At 36.3% G+C, this 21,414-nt stretch overlaps 1 protein-coding gene across 7 annotated transcripts in view; it reads right to left on the bottom strand.

The window, feature by feature from the left end:
• LOC119000988 (protocadherin Fat 4-like) overlaps positions 1–21,414 on the bottom strand; it is a 119,675-nt gene that overhangs the window by 3,801 nt on the left and 94,460 nt on the right. For 6 of the 7 annotated variants that reach the window (XM_037066154.1, XM_037066156.1, XM_037066160.1 and 3 more), the window contains 6 exons: positions 19,945–20,086; positions 19,507–19,760; positions 6,269–6,399; positions 5,326–5,418; positions 5,077–5,176; positions 2,583–2,619 (listed from right to left, as the gene is read on the bottom strand). In XM_037066154.1, the coding sequence (XP_036922049.1) occupies positions 2,583–2,619; positions 5,077–5,176; positions 5,326–5,418; positions 6,269–6,399; positions 19,507–19,760; positions 19,945–20,086 (757 nt within the window). The remainder of the gene's footprint in view (positions 1–2,582; positions 2,620–5,076; positions 5,177–5,325; positions 5,419–6,268; positions 6,400–19,506; positions 19,761–19,944; positions 20,087–21,414) is intronic. The other variant, XM_037066157.1, reaches the window with a different exon arrangement.

The following is a 21,414-nucleotide window of genomic DNA, read 5'->3' as shown; positions in this document are numbered from 1 at the left end:
AGCCTATCTTCTGGAAGATATTTACTTTGGTGAGGTGGGGCCCAGAAATCTACTAGTTAATAACTATCTTAGATAATTATCATGGTTAGGCAACTGAAGAAAACATTGCTCCTGAATACACTTAATAAATTTTTAGTGGAGATATGAGATTGTCATTTTGATAAATTTTCTGTAGCATATATAATGCCTATTTAGATTTCTTTTTGGCAACATGTGAAATTTAAAATTAGGATGACATTTTGGTCCTGGCTGTTATGGCTCAGTTGTTTGGAACATTGTCCCATAGACCAAAAGGTCACAGGTTCAATTCCTGATCAGGGCACATACTCAGGTTGTGGGTTTGATCTCCTGTCGGGACACATGTGAGAAGGCAACCAATCAGTGTTTTCCATACATTGATGCCCCTCTCTCTCCCCCACCTTCCCCCTTCTCTCTCTAAAAGCAATGAAAAAATGTCCTTGGGTGAGGATAAAAAAATAACATTTTGCATTATACATGTTGTATTCAAATTATATCATGCATAATAAGTTAAGTAGTATATATGCTTAGTAGTATATATACTTAATGTGTTTTAGTTTTGTTTTATTTCTATTTTATTCCAAACTCAGCCAATGTAACATTTCTCTCTACCTACATACCAACTTTTGGATGCCTCATTTCAATTGCAAGGAACAGACAACTCACACATGCCACTGGGTCTGTTACTCTCATCCTTATCTATTAGGTCCTGCTTCACACCTTTTACCGTCACATTCCACAGTTCTCCTCATTCACACCTTAAGCTGGGGTCCACCTACTCTAACCATAAGCCAACCATCAGCATTCAAACAAGAAAGGCGTTAATAGTGTCAATTCTTCTGTGTAGAGCAGTGCGTCTCAACCTGGCTGCACGTTAGAATTACCCAAGTGGAAACTAGGCTTTTAACATTCCTAGTCAACAAGAACTTCTGTGAGGAGGACAGAGGCGTCAGCATTCTTCTGTGAGAATGGTAGCTCTTTATTTACAGATGTGGAAACTAAGGCTCAGAGGGACTAAGTGGTTTCCCCAAGATTAGACGGCAATTAAATGAAGCTATGACCCCAATTTAGCTCTTACGGTTTAGCTCTATGACCCCCATGCTCTCTTCTATGTCTTTAATATCTGAACCATCCATTATCTATTATTCACTCATCTACAATTCAGTAAAATTCTCCCTTTAGCTTACCATTTTGTACACGTGATATATATGTACATATACACATACACACGAGAGATAAACATGTACACAATCCTACCATATTCCAGAACAAAAAATATTTTATGATTATTACTTGAAATTATTCATATTGTTCTACTACCTTGTGTCTTTCCTTCCTGCTGCTAGAAATATCCGTGAGAAGAACAGTTCACATCTGCTTACCCGTTACCATTAAGTCGTTAATTCTTTATAACATGATATTTACCTTAAAGCTTACCAGACCCAAATTGCCTGTTACGCAAACATGACTTGAGTGCCTAGTATTTAGTTGACACTAGGGATAAACACTCAGTTAATGTTTCTAACAATCTTCTGAGACGTTTACAGTAAAAAGAACAAAGCGGAAGTATTATATATGGTGGTGAGTGTGTTAAGGGTACAGTGGCTCTGTGCCCGAAGGAAGGTAATCCGGGGACTGTGATGTCTGAGTCGTACCGCTTTACAAGTAGGAGTTGGTCCCTGAAGAACACTGAAGAAGATCAGAAGGCAATGCAGCAGAAAGGCAGCGTAAACAGAAGGCACGCAATGAAGGTCTATGCGCAAGAACAAAGGCATGACACGCTGAGACAGACTAGTGAGCTGGGCAAGTTGTGTTATAGCTCCAGAATGAACGGAATATCTTTGGGATTGTGTGCGTCTAGGCTAGTGAAGATCATGATTATTTTCATTAGCTAAGGATCCGGAATTTTGGCGATGTGCTATTGGCCCCATGTCTCTGCTTCCTTAGAGGTTGAAACTGGAATAATAATATGACCTTTTTTCTCATGGTTCCATGACCTTTGCACATGAAGATTTTTTAGCCCAACAGGCCTATCTCGCACTTAGCACATACTCACATAGCACGGTCCATATTTTATTTTATGCTGTTATACAGCAGCCATGGAGGCAGTATTTGCAACTGTTGAAGCAAATGCAGGTTAAAAAAGGTGAGACCAATTAGGAGCATTAAGCATTGCCTTGGAGGGCAAAAAGTGATTAATTGGGGCTATTTAGGTAGTAATGGAGATTAATGGAGGCATTTAAATCTACTTGGAATAAGGTTTGTGAATTTTCAAAATATAGGATTCAAGAAATAATATCTAAAAAATTCATGAATCATTGTGATTAAGGAAAATTAAATAATGAATTTTTAAATAGTAGAACAATTTGTTATTATAATGTACTTGGACCTTTAAACAAAAATAAGCTTTACTAATTTTCTTAATTTAAGCAGAGTTGCATAATTAAAATCTGACAGTACACAATTAATCACTCCATAATGTTTCTCATTTGTATTGTGGAGTCTTTTTCATGCTTTTAGAACAATTTTAAGCATAGGAATATTAATGTTGTATTCATTCTTACCAGTGTCAATTGCACGTCCATCATAAACTCTTGATGGCTAAAAGAAGATAATTTACAATTATTACTCTGTTCTAAATTTGTATTTCTAGGCATACATGTCGGTACTATTAATGACCTTATAATTTCTAATGGGATTAGTATTTTGTAGTTCATACTCACTTTACTAGAGTCATTTTATAAAACAAGAAATTTGACAATTGATTAAAATGATTATCTTATTTAATCCTATCACTCATGTATTAGATAAATATTTATAACATATTAAAAGCTTCCTTATAGTTTCATAGCAATTTACTTATTGATGTTAAAGCTTTACTTATGCATATCCAAGACACCGGTCACTATTATACTATGTCTCTGGGGTAATTAGAAATAATATGCACCGGGACTGTTGTATTAACTCCTGAACAATGCATTTAGATAAATCAGAATTAGGCCATATTTCCCCTCAGTAGTGGAGGGGAGGGTTATTCAATGGAATGCTGCAGAACAACTTCCGTTTGGAATGAGTGAGTAGATATTTGGAGGCAAGGAACTGTATATAGCCAGGCTAGGTAACTCTTTTAAAGGTGTTATTATGAAAAAGGAAGAAAAGAAATGGAGTGGCTGCTCAAGAAGAAAATGGGGTCGAGGGAGGCACTTTGAAATTAGAATATTGCAAGCAGGTCAGGCAATGTGGATGATCAAGCAGAAAGAGCATTTTTCCCAGGAGAATACCAGAGAGAGAAAGGAACCCAAAGCATAACTGAAAGGATGGCCTTAATCAGAGCAGGTGCCCTGATCTGGACTTGGGAAGGTCGGGCCGTATGGCACAGGTGCAGGCAGGTTTGTGGAGTCGGTTTGTGCTCTCCCTCAGTGAATCACTTGGGTGGAGATTCAATCTGTTGTGAAATGCACCAAGAAAAGTGACGTTAATAAACCCTGTGAGCCAGAAATCAAAGTCTTTGATGAATAACAGTATTTCCTATTAAAACTAGTGATACCTCAAAGGGCAGCAACTTGTGAAGAAGGAAGGGAACATGGTGGAAGAGGAAGAAATGGAGAACAGGCCACAGGCCATTGCCAGGCTCCCAGACACCGGGAGGGATTTTCAAAAACAACCTCTACAGAACCACTGTCTGAGGTAAAAAAAATATATATGAATATATATTATTGCAAGAAGGTGAAAGGACTAACATGGAGAGAGAGACCAACACAAATATTATAGTACAGTATCATAAAAGCCGTGATGGAGTATGTGTGGGTTTCTATGGTGTGGCCAACTTTGGCTCCACAGTGGAATAGGAGAGGGTGGCTCTGAGGTCAGTTCCTAAGTATCAGAAAGGCCGAGTAGAAGGGAGAGCTGCTCTGGGTGGGCAGAAACCTGTGAAAAGACCTGGAGTTGTACACCGGGCTTAATCTCAAGACTGCAACCCCTTTGCCACTGTTCTCCACCTATACAAAGATGCACATTCTTCACGTGAACCCCAGTGGTAGTTGTTTTACAGTTTCTTCTCACGGGTCTAGTTCATAAGGGCCTTCCTATTCTTGGAATTCCTACGGAGCTAGGCATATTGGTAAAAATGAATAAACTACCTTACATTATCCTCTTTAATATTTTACATTTATCTTTTTCCAGCTGGAATATGAGTTCTTAATGAGTGGAGACCATGTTTTGTGTTCCTTTAAATTCCTTTCCTTGGTATTGACTAGGGACTACCTTACCTATCTGAAAACATTGAGCCAAATATAGTTTTACATAAAAATTAGTTCTGTAATTCAGTATAATATTGCGCATTGTTTCTTTTTTTTAGAGATTTTATTTATTATTTTTTTTAGAGAGAGGAGAAGGGTGAGAGAAAGGGAGAGAAACACTAATGTGAGGTTGCCTCTCACACGCCCCCTACTGGAGACCTGGCCCAGCAGCCCAACATGTGCCCTGACTGGGAACCAAACTTTTGGTTCGCAGGCCAGCGGCACTCAATCTACTGAGTCAGCCAGGGCTGTACTTTGGTTTTAATATTTAACTCTAATTTTAAATAAAATATATCTCAATGAATATTGTAATAGAAAAAAACTATAAGAGAATTTGTCATGTAGTACAAACTGTTGAATACTTAAGTGGTATAAGGATAAAAGGACATCCGGGGCATTCTTAGTGACACCTCCACTCTGTTAACTATGTAATCTAATCTCACTTTTCCCCCAGATATTAAAAGGAAAAGAATAAAGAGCAACAGATATTTGAATGCCATTTCACCAGTATGCAAAACCAAACTTATATTTTTACAGGTCTATCAGACTTAGAATCTTGTTCTCCTCGTCACTGATATCATCAATGTCAATCACTTAAAGTCAAATATTAGCTCTTTTCCCATTCAATTTCCATTTTCACTTCCAACTGATATGCGTAAATCCTCTCAATTGTCTCTATGAGTTATCATTCACTGTAATTTATTTGAATACTTTTTATTGTCTGTATGTTACAAAAATGAATGAGTCAGTAGTGTAATACCTGTGAAATGGTTTTTTCCTCTGTCCTCACCGAACGATTTCCACGCAGCAAGTTTGGGTTTGTATTAGGTTTTGGGTCACTGTTCAGAAAGTTTCCATGCCTATGAAAACATTGTAGAAATAATGGCATTTTTGTTTTAATCTCTAATTCAAAAATATATTTTAGTGCCTATATACATAAACTATAAATGTTATGGATCCTAATCTTAAAGACTAAAGTTTTGTTCTAAAAGCAGCGGACGGTTTCTACCTTAGTCCTTGCCCAGGCTCTTTGGCAGTAAGAGCCGGTGGACTCTGCTGATGCGCCTGGCAGTGGGGAAAGAACCTGGAACAGGAAGGAGCACTATAGATAAAGGAACAAAAAGGAAAGAGAGAAAGAGAGAGTTTTAAAAAAACGGGGTATTTTTTTGTCACAATTGTCAAAATTATGATAATCAATTCCCTGCTTTGGCATTAATCACTTAACATTAAGTTTCCCATTTAACAAATATTACAGACACACACAAATAGTAAAACCTAACCTACACATAATGCCAATTATAAATATTTATTTTGTATATGAAGCTGAAAATAAGAGCTTTAAACCACTTCAGTAAAATTTTCATAATAAAATGTCAGATTCTTATATGCTTAAATATTTCATATTACTCTGTTACTTCTGAATTCAGAAAAAAACTAGGAATATGGTACATGGATACCCTGGGAGAAGGCTCTGGCTGAGCAGACCCTGTGCTGTGGCATTTACAGAACTCCTACCTTCTCCTCTTGGCAGTAACACGTCCCACGTCTCAGGCCCATGGTCCCTGACTGCCCGTTAGAAATCCCTCCTAGACTTTAGCAGGAAATGGATGCAGCACAGACTTTTAAACCCATTTTTTTACTTGACTATATTTTTCAGATGAATGGTTTTTTGCCTGAACCATCTGATTGACCACTAGGCACAGAGCATCAGCTTCAGAAGCAGAAGATTGTGGTGAACATGCTGTGCCCAAATCTAAAACAAGGATGCTGTTCTCTCTCAGCTTTGTTGCGATTATCAGCAAGGACAACATCTATAAAGCAGAAAAGTAATAAACGCTCGATGCATTTTACTAATCTCTCTCTCCCCTTCCACCATGGCCTTTTCAAGGCATTCTTGATGGACTTTATAAACAATGAATGGATTCAAATAAAAGGAGTAGTTCAAATCTTACTCTTTGAAGAGGCACCAGGCAACAGCGTAGAGACACATCACAAAAAGAACTCCAGTGAGAGTTAACACTGCAGGAATCCAGTTGTCAGGGCTCCAATAATATGAAATCTTTATTAACACAGAAGTCGTAATCTGAGAAACATAGCAAATGTTCATTAAGTATTAATAGCAGTCTGCTAACAAAATTATGAACAGTTTGGGCTGAGTAGAGTTTCATACATTTCATTTTGGGGTTTTTTAATATTATTACAAGAAGTTTATCACCAGATTCTTATCTAAACCATAACAAAGCACAGTTAGAGCAAATTACAAGGCATAATAAACTAGCAATTCCTTCTGCCATCAAAAACAAGTGTCTTTCTTTAGAAGCAAATGTCTTTGTTCATATATCTCCTCCGGCCAGAATCGCCCTCTCTGTCATGGTGAACACCTGTTCACTCGTCAGCGTTATCATCCTCAGTGATTTTCCAAGGAGCCTGACTGAAAAGGGGTACAGGTGGAGAGGTCCCCAAGACCCCAGAGACCATGGATGCCAGTGGGGGGAAAGGAGAGCAGCTGAGATGCAGCAATTAAGATACTTTGCATTACAATGGCAAGTGGTTAGCCACGACCTTCCTGAAGGAGAGCTGTGCTACTGCCCTGGTGCAAACTGTGCGTATGTGACTTTCAGAATGTATGGTGACTCTCGTGACATAGCAGCATGTCGGGGAGGTTTGTATAGCATCTGCATGGGAGACAGGAAGGCAGAGGCCCCCGTGTCCCTCAGTCCCACTTGTCCTGACTGGAGATGGCAGCCGAGAGAAGGTAGAAGAGAATGGAAACTGGCAAATGCAGCTCATGGTGAGAGAAACTTCATAGGAGGCCCCGTAAGAAGTTCTGGGTTAGGATTTAAAAGAAGGGTGGGCAGGGTGGGGGGTGACCTGCCATGAGGGCTGAGACTGGAGGCAGGAGCTATGGTGGTCTGAAGTGAGGGAGATTCAGACATGCTGCCGCGAGTGAAAGAGGAGCCATGCTGGCGGAGAGAGTGCAGAGGAGAAGGAGCCATGATGTAGCAGCTGGGCAATTTGTAGTCAGGATTCAGCCATGCAGCCTGGTGTTGCGAGAGAGAGGGGGAGAGAGAGAGAGAGAGAGAGAACAGCACGCTGCTGCTCTGATCATGCCTGCTCTAGCTGACTCTGAAGCCACCAAGAACCCTGTCTTGCCAGCTGCTGACCTGCTGCCTCCCAGACCAGGGCTCTATCTGACTCTTGGATTCCACAATGATCCAGGGCAACATGGCACAAGCTTTCATGGACTAGAACCCAGAGGCTGAGGGCAACCTATCCCAGACCCTGAAGGGGAGAGCTGCTGCAAGAGCATGGCTACTCCAAAGTCCACAGCGTACTTTCCAGAGGGGATGGAGATCTGCTTGTGCAGCCACAGTAAGCACAGATAAGGAGAACTGTTGGGCTTGGTTTTGGCGTTTAGCCTTTTGGGGAGCAAAGGAATTGCTGGGTCTCTTGGGAGAACAGGGCTATAAGCAGAAGTGCTCTCAGCACCCCCTCAACATTTCACCCCAGTAAATAAAAACAGGTTTCTCTCAACACTACTTGTTGGGTCATACACCAAGGTGCCATGCGAACGGGCCCTTGTTTGCTCCAGTAATCGACTTCTTAGTGGAAATTACTACATATCTTTGTTCATATTTCTACTGTCATATCTAGAGTGATCTATTACAATTATTTCTTTTTTAAGTAATTTTTTTAATTTAATTTGTTTATTTTTAGAGAGAGGGGAAGGGAGGGAGAAAGAGAGGGAGAGAAACATCAGTGTGTGGTTGCCTCTCAGGTGGCTCTGGGGACCTGGCCCTCAACCTGGGCATATGCGCTGACTGGGAATCGAACTGGCAACCCTTTGATTCGCAGCCCATGACACTGATTTCTTTTTATTCGTGATTTTTCTACTGAAAGATAAACCTCTATTAAACAAAGACCATTAGTTGCTCATCTGTATAGATATGGAGTCTATATTGTTCTCGCCACAAAGAGTGTGTCAATGAATGTTGGCTAAGTGACAGATTGAATAAACTGGCAGCTTGTTTACAAGGCAAAGTATTATTTTAAAAATGGGTTGTTGCCCTTTCAAGTTCCTTATTGTAAAAGCACCAGAGGGTGTTTTTCCCGCTCAGGTAAATTCCCATCTAACATGTTACCATTTAAAAAGCAAGTAATGGAAGATTCAATGTAGTTTAATTTCCATGATTTAGCACCATCATGCTCCAGGAGGTGGCAGCACAGTATAGGATAACTGTGGACACGCAGCCTCTAGGCGCGCTGGTTAAGGCAAGGTAAGTCTTGGAGCTAGTCTCACAGAAATGAAAAGGGGAGGTGTTTGGAAATAAAGATCAATCAACAGAGGTGGCAGCATAAATAGTACTCCTTGTATAATTCAGTGAAAAGAATCCTGATTACTTTGTTGAATATTGGTAGTTGTTGAGATTATGTATCATATGAAACATTCTATTTTACACTGTGGAACTCTGGGTCACATAGCAAAGAACCTCCTGGGCCCTCAGACCTCCTTTATGAACAATCTGGGCGTGTCTGGGCAAAGAAAGAGCAAGAAATCTGGGTTCTAACACTGTCAGTTGAAATACTGGGACCCTGTTTTCTTAAGTAAATAATATACTGTATTTCCAAATGATAAATAGATCAAAGGAATAATAATTTGGTTGTGTCATTTAATCACCTAGCTCAATTTTCAGCTCACTAAGATAATGTATCACTATCAAACATGTTTGAGAAAAATGCCACTAATATTGGAAAAAACAAACAAACAAACAAACAATAACAGAAGGAGATCCCAGGCCTCCCAACCCTGTTAAGTTAGCTAGCAAACTCTTTTCTTTCTTTTCTTTCTTTCTTTCTTTCTTTCTTTCTTTCTTTCTTTCTTTCTTTCTTTCTTTCTTCCTTCCTTCCTTCCTTCCTCCCTTCCTTCCTTTTTTTTCTCTCTCTCTCTTTCTTTTTCTTTTCTTTCTTCTTCTTTCCTTTTTCCTTTCTTCCTCTTGTTCTCTCTTTCTTTTTCCTTTCTTCTCTTCCCTCTTTTCATTTTCTTTCTTTCTCTCTCTCAACAAATATTTATTGAACACCTACTACATCCCAAGAGGTATACATCAGAATCCCTATATAAAGGAAATATGAAACCTTAAGACTGAAAAGGGTAGGAGTAGCATTTATTTAATGGCCACTCTGGGCTTTTAAAAGCTGTATTATTCCAGCTTTCTCTAATGCCAATCCTAAAAAAAGGTGTTCACTGCTTCCAATTCACACATGAGGACTGAAGCTCAGAAGGTTCCTTTCTATGTTACCTAAAGTTCCACAATAACTAAGTGGAAGAACTGGTGTTCACATACAGATTTGAGTGATTCTAAAGACCATGCTCTTTCTAGTAGGCAATGCTACCTGCCTAAAAAAAAAAGATATTGTGAGAATCTTGAGAGCAAAAAAAAACAATTTTTATTATATATCACATAAAAGTCATTCTAAGTTTTTTTCCTAAGAATTCAATTGTATAGATTCAATTCAAGGCATTTGAAAATTATTTAAAGGTAGGAGAAAAGAATCATTCTTACTTCTTGTACTTGGTTTGCCTGACAAACAAGGGTAAATTTCCCAGTTTCTTTATTCTCCATTTTCCTCTCTTTCTTATGTACATATGCCAAAAAATCTAAAACTTTTATTAAAAAGAAACTATGCATCTATTTTTTTATATTTCCAAGCCTAGGACAAGTTGGGATATTAGGGGATTTTTTTAGGAATTATGTAAAAACAAGTTTTTCTGCAGGATTAAATATAATATTAATGACTTGTATTTATTTACATAGCCCATTTATTATAAGAGCTTTCATGTCTCATTTCCTTTGATCCTCACAACATCCTTTGTACAATTCACACAGTTATTTTAATCTCCTTCGTAATTCATGTATAATGCCCAGAGTAAACATTTGAACATGTATTATTTGCAAGCTTGGCTCTCTCAGTTACATACTCTTTAAATTGGTGATCCAAACCCATTTTTAAAATAAAAAAAAAAGACAGCAGGGGATTAGCATTTGACACTTTCAGTGTTTCCATAGCTTACTTCAATATCACCTTATGCTTTATTGTTCATTAAATTTTTTGGAGCCCCAATAAATAATAATCATGAGGACAAGGACAGTCACTCTTGCCTTACTGTTTGCAACAGCCTCAGCTCCTCCTCCCCATTCTATCCTCCATTCTGCTGGAACACTTTTATCCTGAAACTATTCATTTCTACTTCCCAGTAGTCTAAATTGGCTTTGTATTGTCTAAAACAAAGTGCAGAATTCAGGTTATTGACTCTAGACCAGTATTGACCTACACAATACCCACTTTTCTGGTCTTGCCTCTGACTGACCTCCTCAAAGGCTCTGGACACACTTGCTTCTAATTCTTTCAAAAACAGATCATGTGCTCCCACACCTGTATTCCTTCATGTCCAATAGTTCTACATGTCTTTGCTTCTTGTTCTGTCCATCAAAGGTCTACACAAAATTCAAATATCTCTTCTTGGAACTTTTCCTATTCTCTAAGACAGAGTTTGTGACATTTCTGTACTACCATACATTTGTTTACTCTTCCTTTATACCATTTGTCATAATGACATGTAATCCAATGATTTGACATAAATCTATACGCTTATTGTGGCTTATAGGTAATGGCATGATATGATCCTTGCCAATCTCTTCATCTTATTTCATTTTTTTCTTCAATTGACCACACTGCTCAGAAGATTAGTCAAACCTCAGCCAATTTCTCTACCATTGTACCGTTATTCTTGGTTCCAACACTTACTAAATCTGTGGCCTTGGAAAAGTTATTTCAGCTTCTGCAGCATCAGTTTTCTCCTTCATAACACAGACAAAAGTAGCTGAAACTCTGTGTTTGAATGAATCATTTTTGTTTAAGAATGTCAAAATTTAATTTTGGATAAGGTCATAAACAATACTTTCAGGATTATCTAAGAATTTCATTCATATATACATGAACTTATTTTCTTGCAAGGAAATTTATAAAAATTTGATTTAATCATTGTATCCTAAAATTCCTGAAAATCCTTCTAGCTCACGTGTGTGTTATTGGGCAAAACATTCCCTTTTTAATTTCTAAATATATGTTGAGACTTTTGTTTACTGCTTACTGGCTTGCTTACGCAGAACCCACGTAGATGCTCTTGGGGCTGAAGAGTTGAGCAGTCGCCCCTCTCTGGACTGAACATGAAGAGCGATATAATACATGTCTAGAGAGTGACAGGATCCTGGACTTTGTGTGTCATCAGACGTTTATCTCACCGTTAGGTCAATCACCAGTGAAAACAAAGGAATTCCCCATCTGTGATTTGCTTGTGCAGTAAGCTTCTTACAGCTGTTTGCAGTTAATTTGGTCTGATTTCTAACCTCAATTACTTAACTCATTATATTTTACAGAAAAGACAATAATAACATTCTTCCCTGACACAAAATCTTTCATCACTGGGCATTCGGGTCACAGCAGTTGTGCAAGGCTGCAACCGAGTAGAGTGCAATTTATGTATTTCTGCTGACTTTGGGATTATTTCAACGAACTCTCATTAAGGAAGAATTTTTTAAAGTTCACCAATAAGAAATTCTGTTTCAACTTTATGTAATAGCTGCTTGTCATTTTAGCTCAAATACTTCATCAAGTATAGACCAGGTTTCTATAAAAATAAGTATTTTTTAGTAGTAAAACACTGAAAATTTAAGTTGAAGGGCTGATGTTCCTCTTTTACCAAAATTTACTATAAAGTTAATAAACATTATCAATGGTGTTTTTCAAAATGTTAATATTATAAAGGAAAGATAAAAACTTCCTTTTCCTTAGTGGGAACTGCAAGTAAGAAGTGAAGTACAGAGGAGAAAAAATAATTTTCTCTCCTATCCATCTAGATTCTTGGCCGAGAAACCATCCCCCAACCCTATCCACCTAGTAAAAGAAAAATTAACAGAAACACAAACATAAGTTTAATAACACCAATAGCACCTGGAAAAATGGGAGACACTCAGGAAATCTGAGTAACTCTTTGAAGTGGCCCAAGCTATCATCTTAAATATCCTCTCCAGCGAGAGGCAAAAAAAGATGCTGAGAGTGAGGAAGCCAATTATGAGAGGCTATCAGGAAAAAACACACTAAACAAGGGTAAGTTGTTATGCAGGTGTACATCTTTGCCTTCTCCATAAATCTGATAAATTTCTAGAGATTGAGCCATCCTCTTCTTCCTGGTACAAAAAGGAAGACAGCCTTACAAGTGAAGATTTTACTTTATAAACAAAAATATCTCTTATAAATGAGTCATCTTTACTCTGATTTCAGAACTTTACTTGTGTCTACTATTACTTAAAAAAATCAGCCTAAAATAATCCCTATGCCAAACATACATATTTTGCAGAGGTAAATTCTTCCCCCCTTCAAGAAGTTTATAAACCTTATTAGTCCTGACTAATGCCTAATGTCTTTAACCAATCTCTGTGTTTTCAGTGAATTGATAAACATTTATAAAATAACAAACATAATGCTACTACTTATTAATCACCTCCTATGTTCTGGGCATTGCACTAGGAGAGGCTGGTAAAATAGCTTTTAATAACCCCTGTTGACACTTTAGAAACTGAGGCTCAGAAGGGGTAAGTACCTGAGCCTGAGCCGGGGCTCACAGTCACCGAGTGGAGGACCTGAGCTGCGGACCATGCTGGGCTCAGTTCCGTGGCCACACTCTTTCTGTCGGGTGTGAAGGTTGCTTACTGTCTATATAAAAACAGTTTTGACAGAATCTATGTGAAATTATATCCATAGCATTTCACGCTTTCATTTAAAAGCTCTACTTCCTTCTCACTGGAAGCCAGGGTCATACTATGAATGAATGAATATGGTGAGAATTTTAAAAGTAATGTTGTCAGCGTGTTTTCTGGGCATTAAGTTATTATTAAAAAAAGAAAATGACAACTGTCTTTTACCTTTTGCTATGATACTACTTATAGAGCTTCTTATTTATTCTCATTCCCGAGAGGCTAATTAAAACAGTACATATTCTACAAATAAAAATAAATACCAAAGAAGATAAAAATGGGCTAATTATTTAAAGTATAAAGATCTAAGTTCAAGGTACTTAACTTCCCAGGCATGAATGAATGACAGGGCCAATTAGCAAAAGACATTATTAGGAACTTTAAAAAGAAATTTTCTAAGTTTTTAAAATCAATTTGTCTCACTCTTATTACCCATTTATTACTTTTGAAGGCCGTGTGACTTACTTTATGTTTTGTAGAATACTAAGTGTTATTAGTTTCTAGTTTATAAACAACTCCCTAAGATAAACTAGCTACACTAACATGTTCCAAAGAAAATTATATTCTATCTCAAAATGAAGTAGCATGAAATCTAATATCAATGTACTTAAAAGGCAAATATGTGAAAATCGCAAGATAAAAACTGATAACCAACACCATGAAATTGAGTGTTGCTTTATACTTGCACTTTTGGCCAGCTTTTTAAAAAGAATTTAATGTTCTTCTTGCATAAAGAAACTCACGTGTAGCAAAATGTTACCCATTTTTAGATTGCAGTAGGTCCCACAACTCAGGACTCCCATGTAGGAGTTTGAGTACACATGGCCAAACACAATCTTACCTTTTTTACTAAGGGGAGAGTGTTTATTTATGAGTTTTATTTCCTAAAGCATATAGCCAGCAGTCAAGAGACTAATATAATTTTCTTTCAAATTACATAAGACACTATTTTCTTTACAAATAAACCCTAGTTCTTCTGTTGAGTAGCCCAGGAAGACTTAAGTAATAGAATAGTCAAGTACAATCAGGAAAGAAAATAATATATTACTTGTCTAGGATTTAGTTTGGTTAAGACGTGGTAGGCAGAGTTACACCATGCTGAATTTTCTTACTCTACCTACACTTTAAAAAATACAGTTGACTCTTGCACAGCATGGGAGTTAGGGATACTGACCCCCACCCTGTGCAGTTGAAAATCTGTGTATAACTTTTGCCTTCCCAAAACTTAACTACAAATACCCTACTACTTGATCAGAAGCCCTACTAATAACATAAACAGCACATATTTTATACGTCATGTGTATTACATGCTGAATTCTTACAATAAAGTAAGCTAAAGAAAATAAAGTGTTATTTTTAAAATCACAAGGAAGAGGAAATACTTTGATTGCATTTATTTAAAAATCTGCTTATAAGTGAACCTGTGCAGTTCAAACTTATGTTGTTCAAGGTCAACTGTAGTTCCTTCCATAAGTCTTCTGTTACCCCGTGTCTGTTTTCTCCTGGGACTTGTATGGACCAAAAGACCAAGAAATTAATGGACATAAAATGTGATTCTCCCTATTTATTCAAGGAACTAGTTTTCTTATAAGGTATAGAAACATAACACATAAAACTCATAAAAATAAATGACCAAACAGCTGCATAACTTATGTTACATCTCAACATAGGAAAAAGTGAAATGTTTTGAGAGTCGCCAAGAGACTTTATTTTCAAGCCACATCTAAAGAAAGAAGAGTGACTCAGCCACTTAGTTTCCATGTCTGCCATTAAGGAAGAAAAACTACATAGCTTGTAGACAGAGGTTGAACACCAGAATTGTTCAAAATATAAAGCAAAGATTTCCATGTACCCCATAGGTCCAAGGGAGCTTTTATTGCTGCTTCATGGTAAATACACACATCATATCTCAAAATACAGGGGCTGCATTCTCTGTGACAGCAGATAAAAATAAGTGTGCTTCCCTTCTACCTCTGCAAATCCTCACCACTTCTGGCATACCATAAGGGTGTGGTAGTCATCATTGTCAAACTACTGTGTCAGTGTCTCTTTACTGATCTGTTCTCAGAAATAATTTAAGATAAAAGAGATTAATTTGTTATAATCCTGTTATTGCATTTAAAAGATATAATTTATTATATTTTCCTCTATCCTTCTTACAAAAATAAGGTAAAAGCTGGAAGGAAAAAAAAACATTCATTTGAAATATGGTGTTGAAGGAGAGCTCTGTAGATTTCCTGGACCACTGAGCAAGTGGGGCCTAGAGTAAATTAAGCCTGAAACAACATCGGAGGCAAAAATGGCAAAACTGATGCTTTCATACCTCGGGTACATTATGAAAAAGCAGGGTTCTTTGGGGAAAACAATAATGCTTGGAAAAGTATGAAGTGAATGGACTCCATGAGAGAAGCCATAGGCATGAGTGGACAGGAGCTGAGTGGGGCCACCACAGACAGGGCCTTATGGCCGCCACTCCTTCATGGGATCTCCCAGAGCTGGAGTCAGCTTAATAGGCCATAACACGCACAATGCTGGGTGTCAGGGAATTTGCTCTCCCCCCACCCCGCCCTGTAACAGGGGTACATGGGTTAATCAAACTGAAAAAATACAGTGGTAGTGGAATAGTGGAACAAAAATGGCCCCTGGAAATAGACATATCTGGACTGAAATTATGACTGTCACTTAAAAATGGGCGAGTTAACTTCTATTTGGAACAATGCTATCTACTTAGTGAGGTTGCTATGAGGAGTAAAAATGCCTTAAGAAAGTTTACAGTATTCAGTAGATAATCAATTAGTAGCTGTATTACCACAGTAAAAAACCTCCTTTTTACCAGCTTCAAATTTCTTCTATTTTTCCAGGTCTACTAAAGAGGCCCAGAAGTGTGTTGGCAAACTTACACTTTAAAGAAAAAAAAAATCTGGAGTGTAGCATTTGCCAACTTTCATAGCACTAATATTCCCACCATGACTAAATTCAAAGTACTGAAGGCTTAACCAGCCCACAAAATTTCAGAATATTTAACAATTGGCTCTTCTTGGCTAAACGAGTCAGCTCCAGCATATCACTGCTCTAAATTATCAGCTGAAAGTGGTTTTATACTTATGCGATTGCAAATTATTGTGCGGTATATGCTAGTAAAGGATTGATCTTTAATGAGTCAAATCAGCCTTGGGAAAGTAATATACCTCTGCAATGAGCATAACAGTGTAGAAAATATGGTTATAAAGACAAAACCCATTGTCTCTCAGCAAATGTCTCTAAGGAGCCATAAAGTCCTTAGGATTAGTCTTCAAAATACAGATTAAGTGAAAGACACTCAACAATTCCAATTTTGTCACTCTATTCATCTAATGCCTCTTTTTAGTTCTTCATTGATGGGGTAAAAACCTTTTAATTATACTAATATACATCATTAAACATGGATGGGTTACCAGGAAGAATCAATGGAAAGCTTGTACAGTTATTTATAGAAACTTTCTCCTTTGTACTCTTTTATCTATGCACTGTTTATGTTGAAATCAGGGTAAAACCTAGTTATAAATTAGTAAGATTTACGGTTTCCACTATCTTCTACTTTTTACAAATGGATATTAATTCTGGGCTTTTTATTATGAATTCAATTTGCTGAGTGCAGATAGTTTCAGGAATTTTGATTCATAATTCTTCAGGGATTTTATTTGCAGGAAATGGTGTCTAGCCAGTTACCTCATTGTCTCTTTAGCCAATCTGTACTTAAACTGGGGGAGTTTAGTTCAGTCCGTGAAACATGACCGTTTCTTCCTTCTCTACCTGCCCTGAGAGGAACCTCTGACTCGGCAGGTAAGGGTTCAAAGACAAAGGTTAATTAGGAGGCAATTTGCAACCACTCTGTTTATTTTAGTCTAGAGTTGTCCTTATTTATTATTTGCTTCTTTGATTAAGTCATTCTACATTAAAGATAAAGGGTGTTTTTCCTATTTTTCTTTCTAAGCCTCAAGGTATTATTTTACTTATCGTGATGTCTATAAAAGCATGCCAAGTGTTAACATATTTAAGGAATATATTATGGAAAGTTTTCTGTATAGTTATTTTAGTAGCTTATATTACTTTGTTTATTTTATAATAATAAAAATATTTTCCTCATGGAAATATTTTTATACAAATTCAGAAGCAGTAATAAATCCTTATTTTAAGTCAGAACTTCTTAATCTGTGTTCCACGGATGGGTTTTACAAGCCTCTAATGTTGCATGTAAAAGTGTATGCACATGTACATGTGTACATTGTTCTAGAGAGAGAGGCCATAACTTTCATCAGATTCTGTAACAGTTCATAAATCCCCCTGCCCCCAATTAAGAACTATCACATACCTTTTACATAACATATGACATTGGTCCTTTTCCTTATCAAGTACCATGCTTGGCATTGTAAAATATGCAGAGGTCTTTATTGAAAGCCTTTACTAGATTACAATTTATGGGATGCCCCGTGTATTTTTTTCAAAAGCTAGGAGAATACTGTGTTAAAAAATAAAGAACTGCATTTTTAGTAAATTTCATGCTGATGATATTTCCTATAATATTTATTATATGATGAATTTGTTTGTAATAGCTTTAGTATTTTATCCACAGGACATAATTTTTTGTAACTCATAGACACACATTGTTAGTAATCTGGCTTTAAGAATGTTCTGTTTTGTAATGGGAGTTTATAGTTCTATTTAGAAGAAAAATTCTTTCTGCAGATTCTAACCACTTAAAATGTTTTTAAGTTTTTATATCTTATTCAATATTCTCAATAATAATGATAATAATACCTACAGTGTAATAATAATGGCTAATACTGAAAGAAATTGTCTTTCTCACAATATATTATAATACACAAATTTAAACCAATAAATACTAAATTCTATTGTTTATGTGTGTTTCAGATCTAGCACTTCATCTCCACATAACTACCGCTTTCTTATTTTAGGGCACTTAACTTTCTTTTCTGGATTGAAATTTGTGAGAAATAATAGGAAGCCCACGGGACCAATATTAATTTCCTTCTGCTAGAGACTTGGAAACATTATCAGTACCACGACATTTTAGTCCCAGTTGTTGTTTTCTTTGGACTCCAAATATTCAAATTGTAATATGATGATTTTGTATAACTTAAAACTTCTTGACTGTGAAGTCAAGCAATAGGAAGAAATTTTTATAACTTATTTAACAAAAGGCTCCTTTATTATTTTTGTATGCTTTTATTTATTGACTATTTTTCCATAGAAGAGAGCAGAATGACAGCTTCTGAGCAGGTGGAGGAGATCAGTGGGTGGAAGAATCGAGCGAAAAAGGACTCATGGACATGGACAACAGTGTGGTTGACCGCAGGGCGGGGCATAACATGGCTCTTTTCATTGAAATCTCTTTCATTGCATAAGCTTGATTGCATGGAGAACACCATGATAATGTTAGTGTGGGCATGGATATGAATACCTATTTGGCTGTTTAATCTCTACCTTTTGGATATCAAACAGCCTATTCCACACAAACCAATTCTATTGCATCCTTTATTTTCTCTTTATTTCCATAAGAGAAATCTGTGAGGCATCGTGATTCATTCTTTTTACACCGTGAAACTATTACAATTTCCTGTCCTCAGTAATCACCAAGAAATCTCATCTTTATTTTCAAGATGTTACGTGCACAAATTTTTTACATATCTACTATGAGTTTCACTTTTTCTGACACAAATCTAGCCTCCAGCTTCACTGTCTTCTCAACATTTCACTGAATATATTATATTCTTCCCAAGGAAAATGCTATGCTCTCTTGCTGCAAAGCTTTTCTTTTCTTTATGTGTTTTTAAAGAACTACATTATTATTTTCCTCCTCTTTTTATGGAGAGTTTACTGCCAATCTCAACACAAATGTATCTTATTTTAAGCCTTATAATAACAACGTTATTATAACAATTGCACTAACATTCAATACTGCCTTACATTTATTTAAATTGTTCTAAGTGTGTATCTTGTCTTCTAATGAGACTGTATGTCTTTCGACCTTAGATGGTTCTGTATACATGACAAAAACTCCATGAGTATTCATTTAAATAATATTATGTTATGATGAGAATCAACAGAATTACTAAGAATTGAAACTAAATACTAGCAAAATAGTCTACAAAAATTATTAATGTTGATATATTTACCTTGATTCAAAATTAATGACTAACGGCTATAATGTATTCCCCTTATTTTGATAGTGGGAATTCTAATGCATTAAAACAACTACTTAATTGATGTCTTTCATTGCCAAAATATAAGGATAACTCCTGTGAGAGTTCCCAGCCTTCTATGTTTATGACTAATGCAGACTACTTCAGAATTATATTTCATCATGAAGTACTTACTGTAGTTGTAGTTGTTTCTGTGGAAGAAGTTGCCTGCGTTGTGGTCCAAGGTAACACATGAACTATGACTGTTGTGGTGGCTGACAGCTGGCTAGCTTTGTTCCCACCCAATTCATCAGTAACTTCAATAAGTAGCTGGAAGGTCAGAGGGTCCCGAATCCCTTGAAATGCATCATACTGTAAATTCTGAGTGGTGGCCAGAGCGGGAGGATCAACACCTAGTCTCCAAAGTGTGAATTGATTCTTTGTATTTCCTGGGAATGATGAGGTAGTAAAATAGAAATAAAACCACATTATATATATTACGTTATTTCTATTGTCTTAAGTTCTTATCTAAAAGCATTTCGGCTAATATATGTTCAATCACTGTAAAATATCTCACACGGATATCTTTTAACTAGCATAGAAGTGACTCACTAGAAATCCTGTACATCTTACCTCTTACAATTGAATAGCTCAGCTGTTCCTGCGGAGAATCTTTGTCTGAACAATTGAGCTGAATAAAAGGAAACTTAATACTGGAATAAATCCAAGTTTCCGAATGTGGTGGATTGCATACAGGAGGCTCATCATTCATATTCTGTGACACAAGGATATTTTCTATTTTAAATTATGCCTTAAAATATTACCATATCTAATTAGTTACTTGTTTAACTATTATTACACACTGCTTTCACCTTCACAATATTATTCAAACATAGTTTTACAATGCTTCTTGATAATTTTACATTTAAAGATTATATTTTAGTATTTTCTCATATAAACTTCATTGTTTGAGGTATCCAGAAATATAGTCCATGTCCCATTTTTAATTTTATGAATGTGGAATTAATTTTTAACAAATGTCTATTTTATACATAATACTGTTAAGACAGATATTCAGACAATCATGAGGTTATTCAATTTCAAAATGAGATAAAAAAACTAAATGTTATTTATTCTATGCTCCCCCCTTTAATCTAGAATATATATGTCATCCAGTCTCTTCTTAAAAAATTCCTCAGAAAAAGTATTACTTAAAAGGAAGCATATTTCACTATTAGATAACTTTGCTTGTTAGAAATATTCATTATTAGTTATTTCATTTTTTGCTTGTAAATCCAAACTATTCTCTCTAGTATTTGTTCAAAAGAAACTCAAAATCTAATAGGGTATGTGGCTTACATTTTGAACATGTGGGAGATTCCAAAAATTAAAGAAAGTGGAACTATATTATCTCTGGGAGCATTCATTCTAAGGTTCTTTAACTCTATAATCTAGTATAAAAAGTATATGACAAGCTATTTGGAACTATCCCCTTTCTCCTTGTTACCTGTAACAAACATTGGAAATCTATGTACTCTCCTGAAAAATGTGAAATAGTCTGAGAGGGATTTTTAAAATAACACTCAATGAAGACAATACCAATTGATTAGAATGGTATGTGAAATAAAACCAATTGATGTCCTTGATTTAGGAAAGTATAGTGTCTAATTTTATATATGCTTTCCTTTCCTTCCTTAGTAGTATTTCTTGAACATCCATCAGCTCTTTCCATTTCAGCAGTCAATTCCCTAGAAGCCACCTGACAGCCCAGTGCAAATTCTACTGTCTTGTTCTCACTCCAGTGCAATGTAGCTTGGCTTACTGGCTTGCCCACTGAAGAACATAAAGTGGTACTTGCTAATATTTAAGTCCTGTTTTACTAAGTACCAGTTTCTTTAAAATTAAAATCTTGATAACCCTATTGCCCTGAAGATGAATCATTAGTTTCCTTCTCTCCCTCCTACTATAATACAAAAAAGGAAAGATATTATCTATTCTTTAAGGATTTGTCATAGCTGCTTAAGTAATAATAAATAACAACAACCAATATTTATTGAATGCATAATATGTGCTTGACTTTAATTTACTTACATTAACATATAT

This window comes from Sturnira hondurensis, unplaced genomic scaffold (genome assembly GCF_014824575.4).
Source record: "Sturnira hondurensis isolate 20B ecotype Veracruz unplaced genomic scaffold, ASM1482457v3 Scaffold0016462, whole genome shotgun sequence".
Taxonomy (NCBI): Eukaryota; Metazoa; Chordata; class Mammalia; order Chiroptera; family Phyllostomidae; genus Sturnira; species Sturnira hondurensis.
The sequence above is the reverse complement of the archived record's forward strand: the minus strand, read 5'-3'. Positions and strand labels throughout refer to the sequence as shown.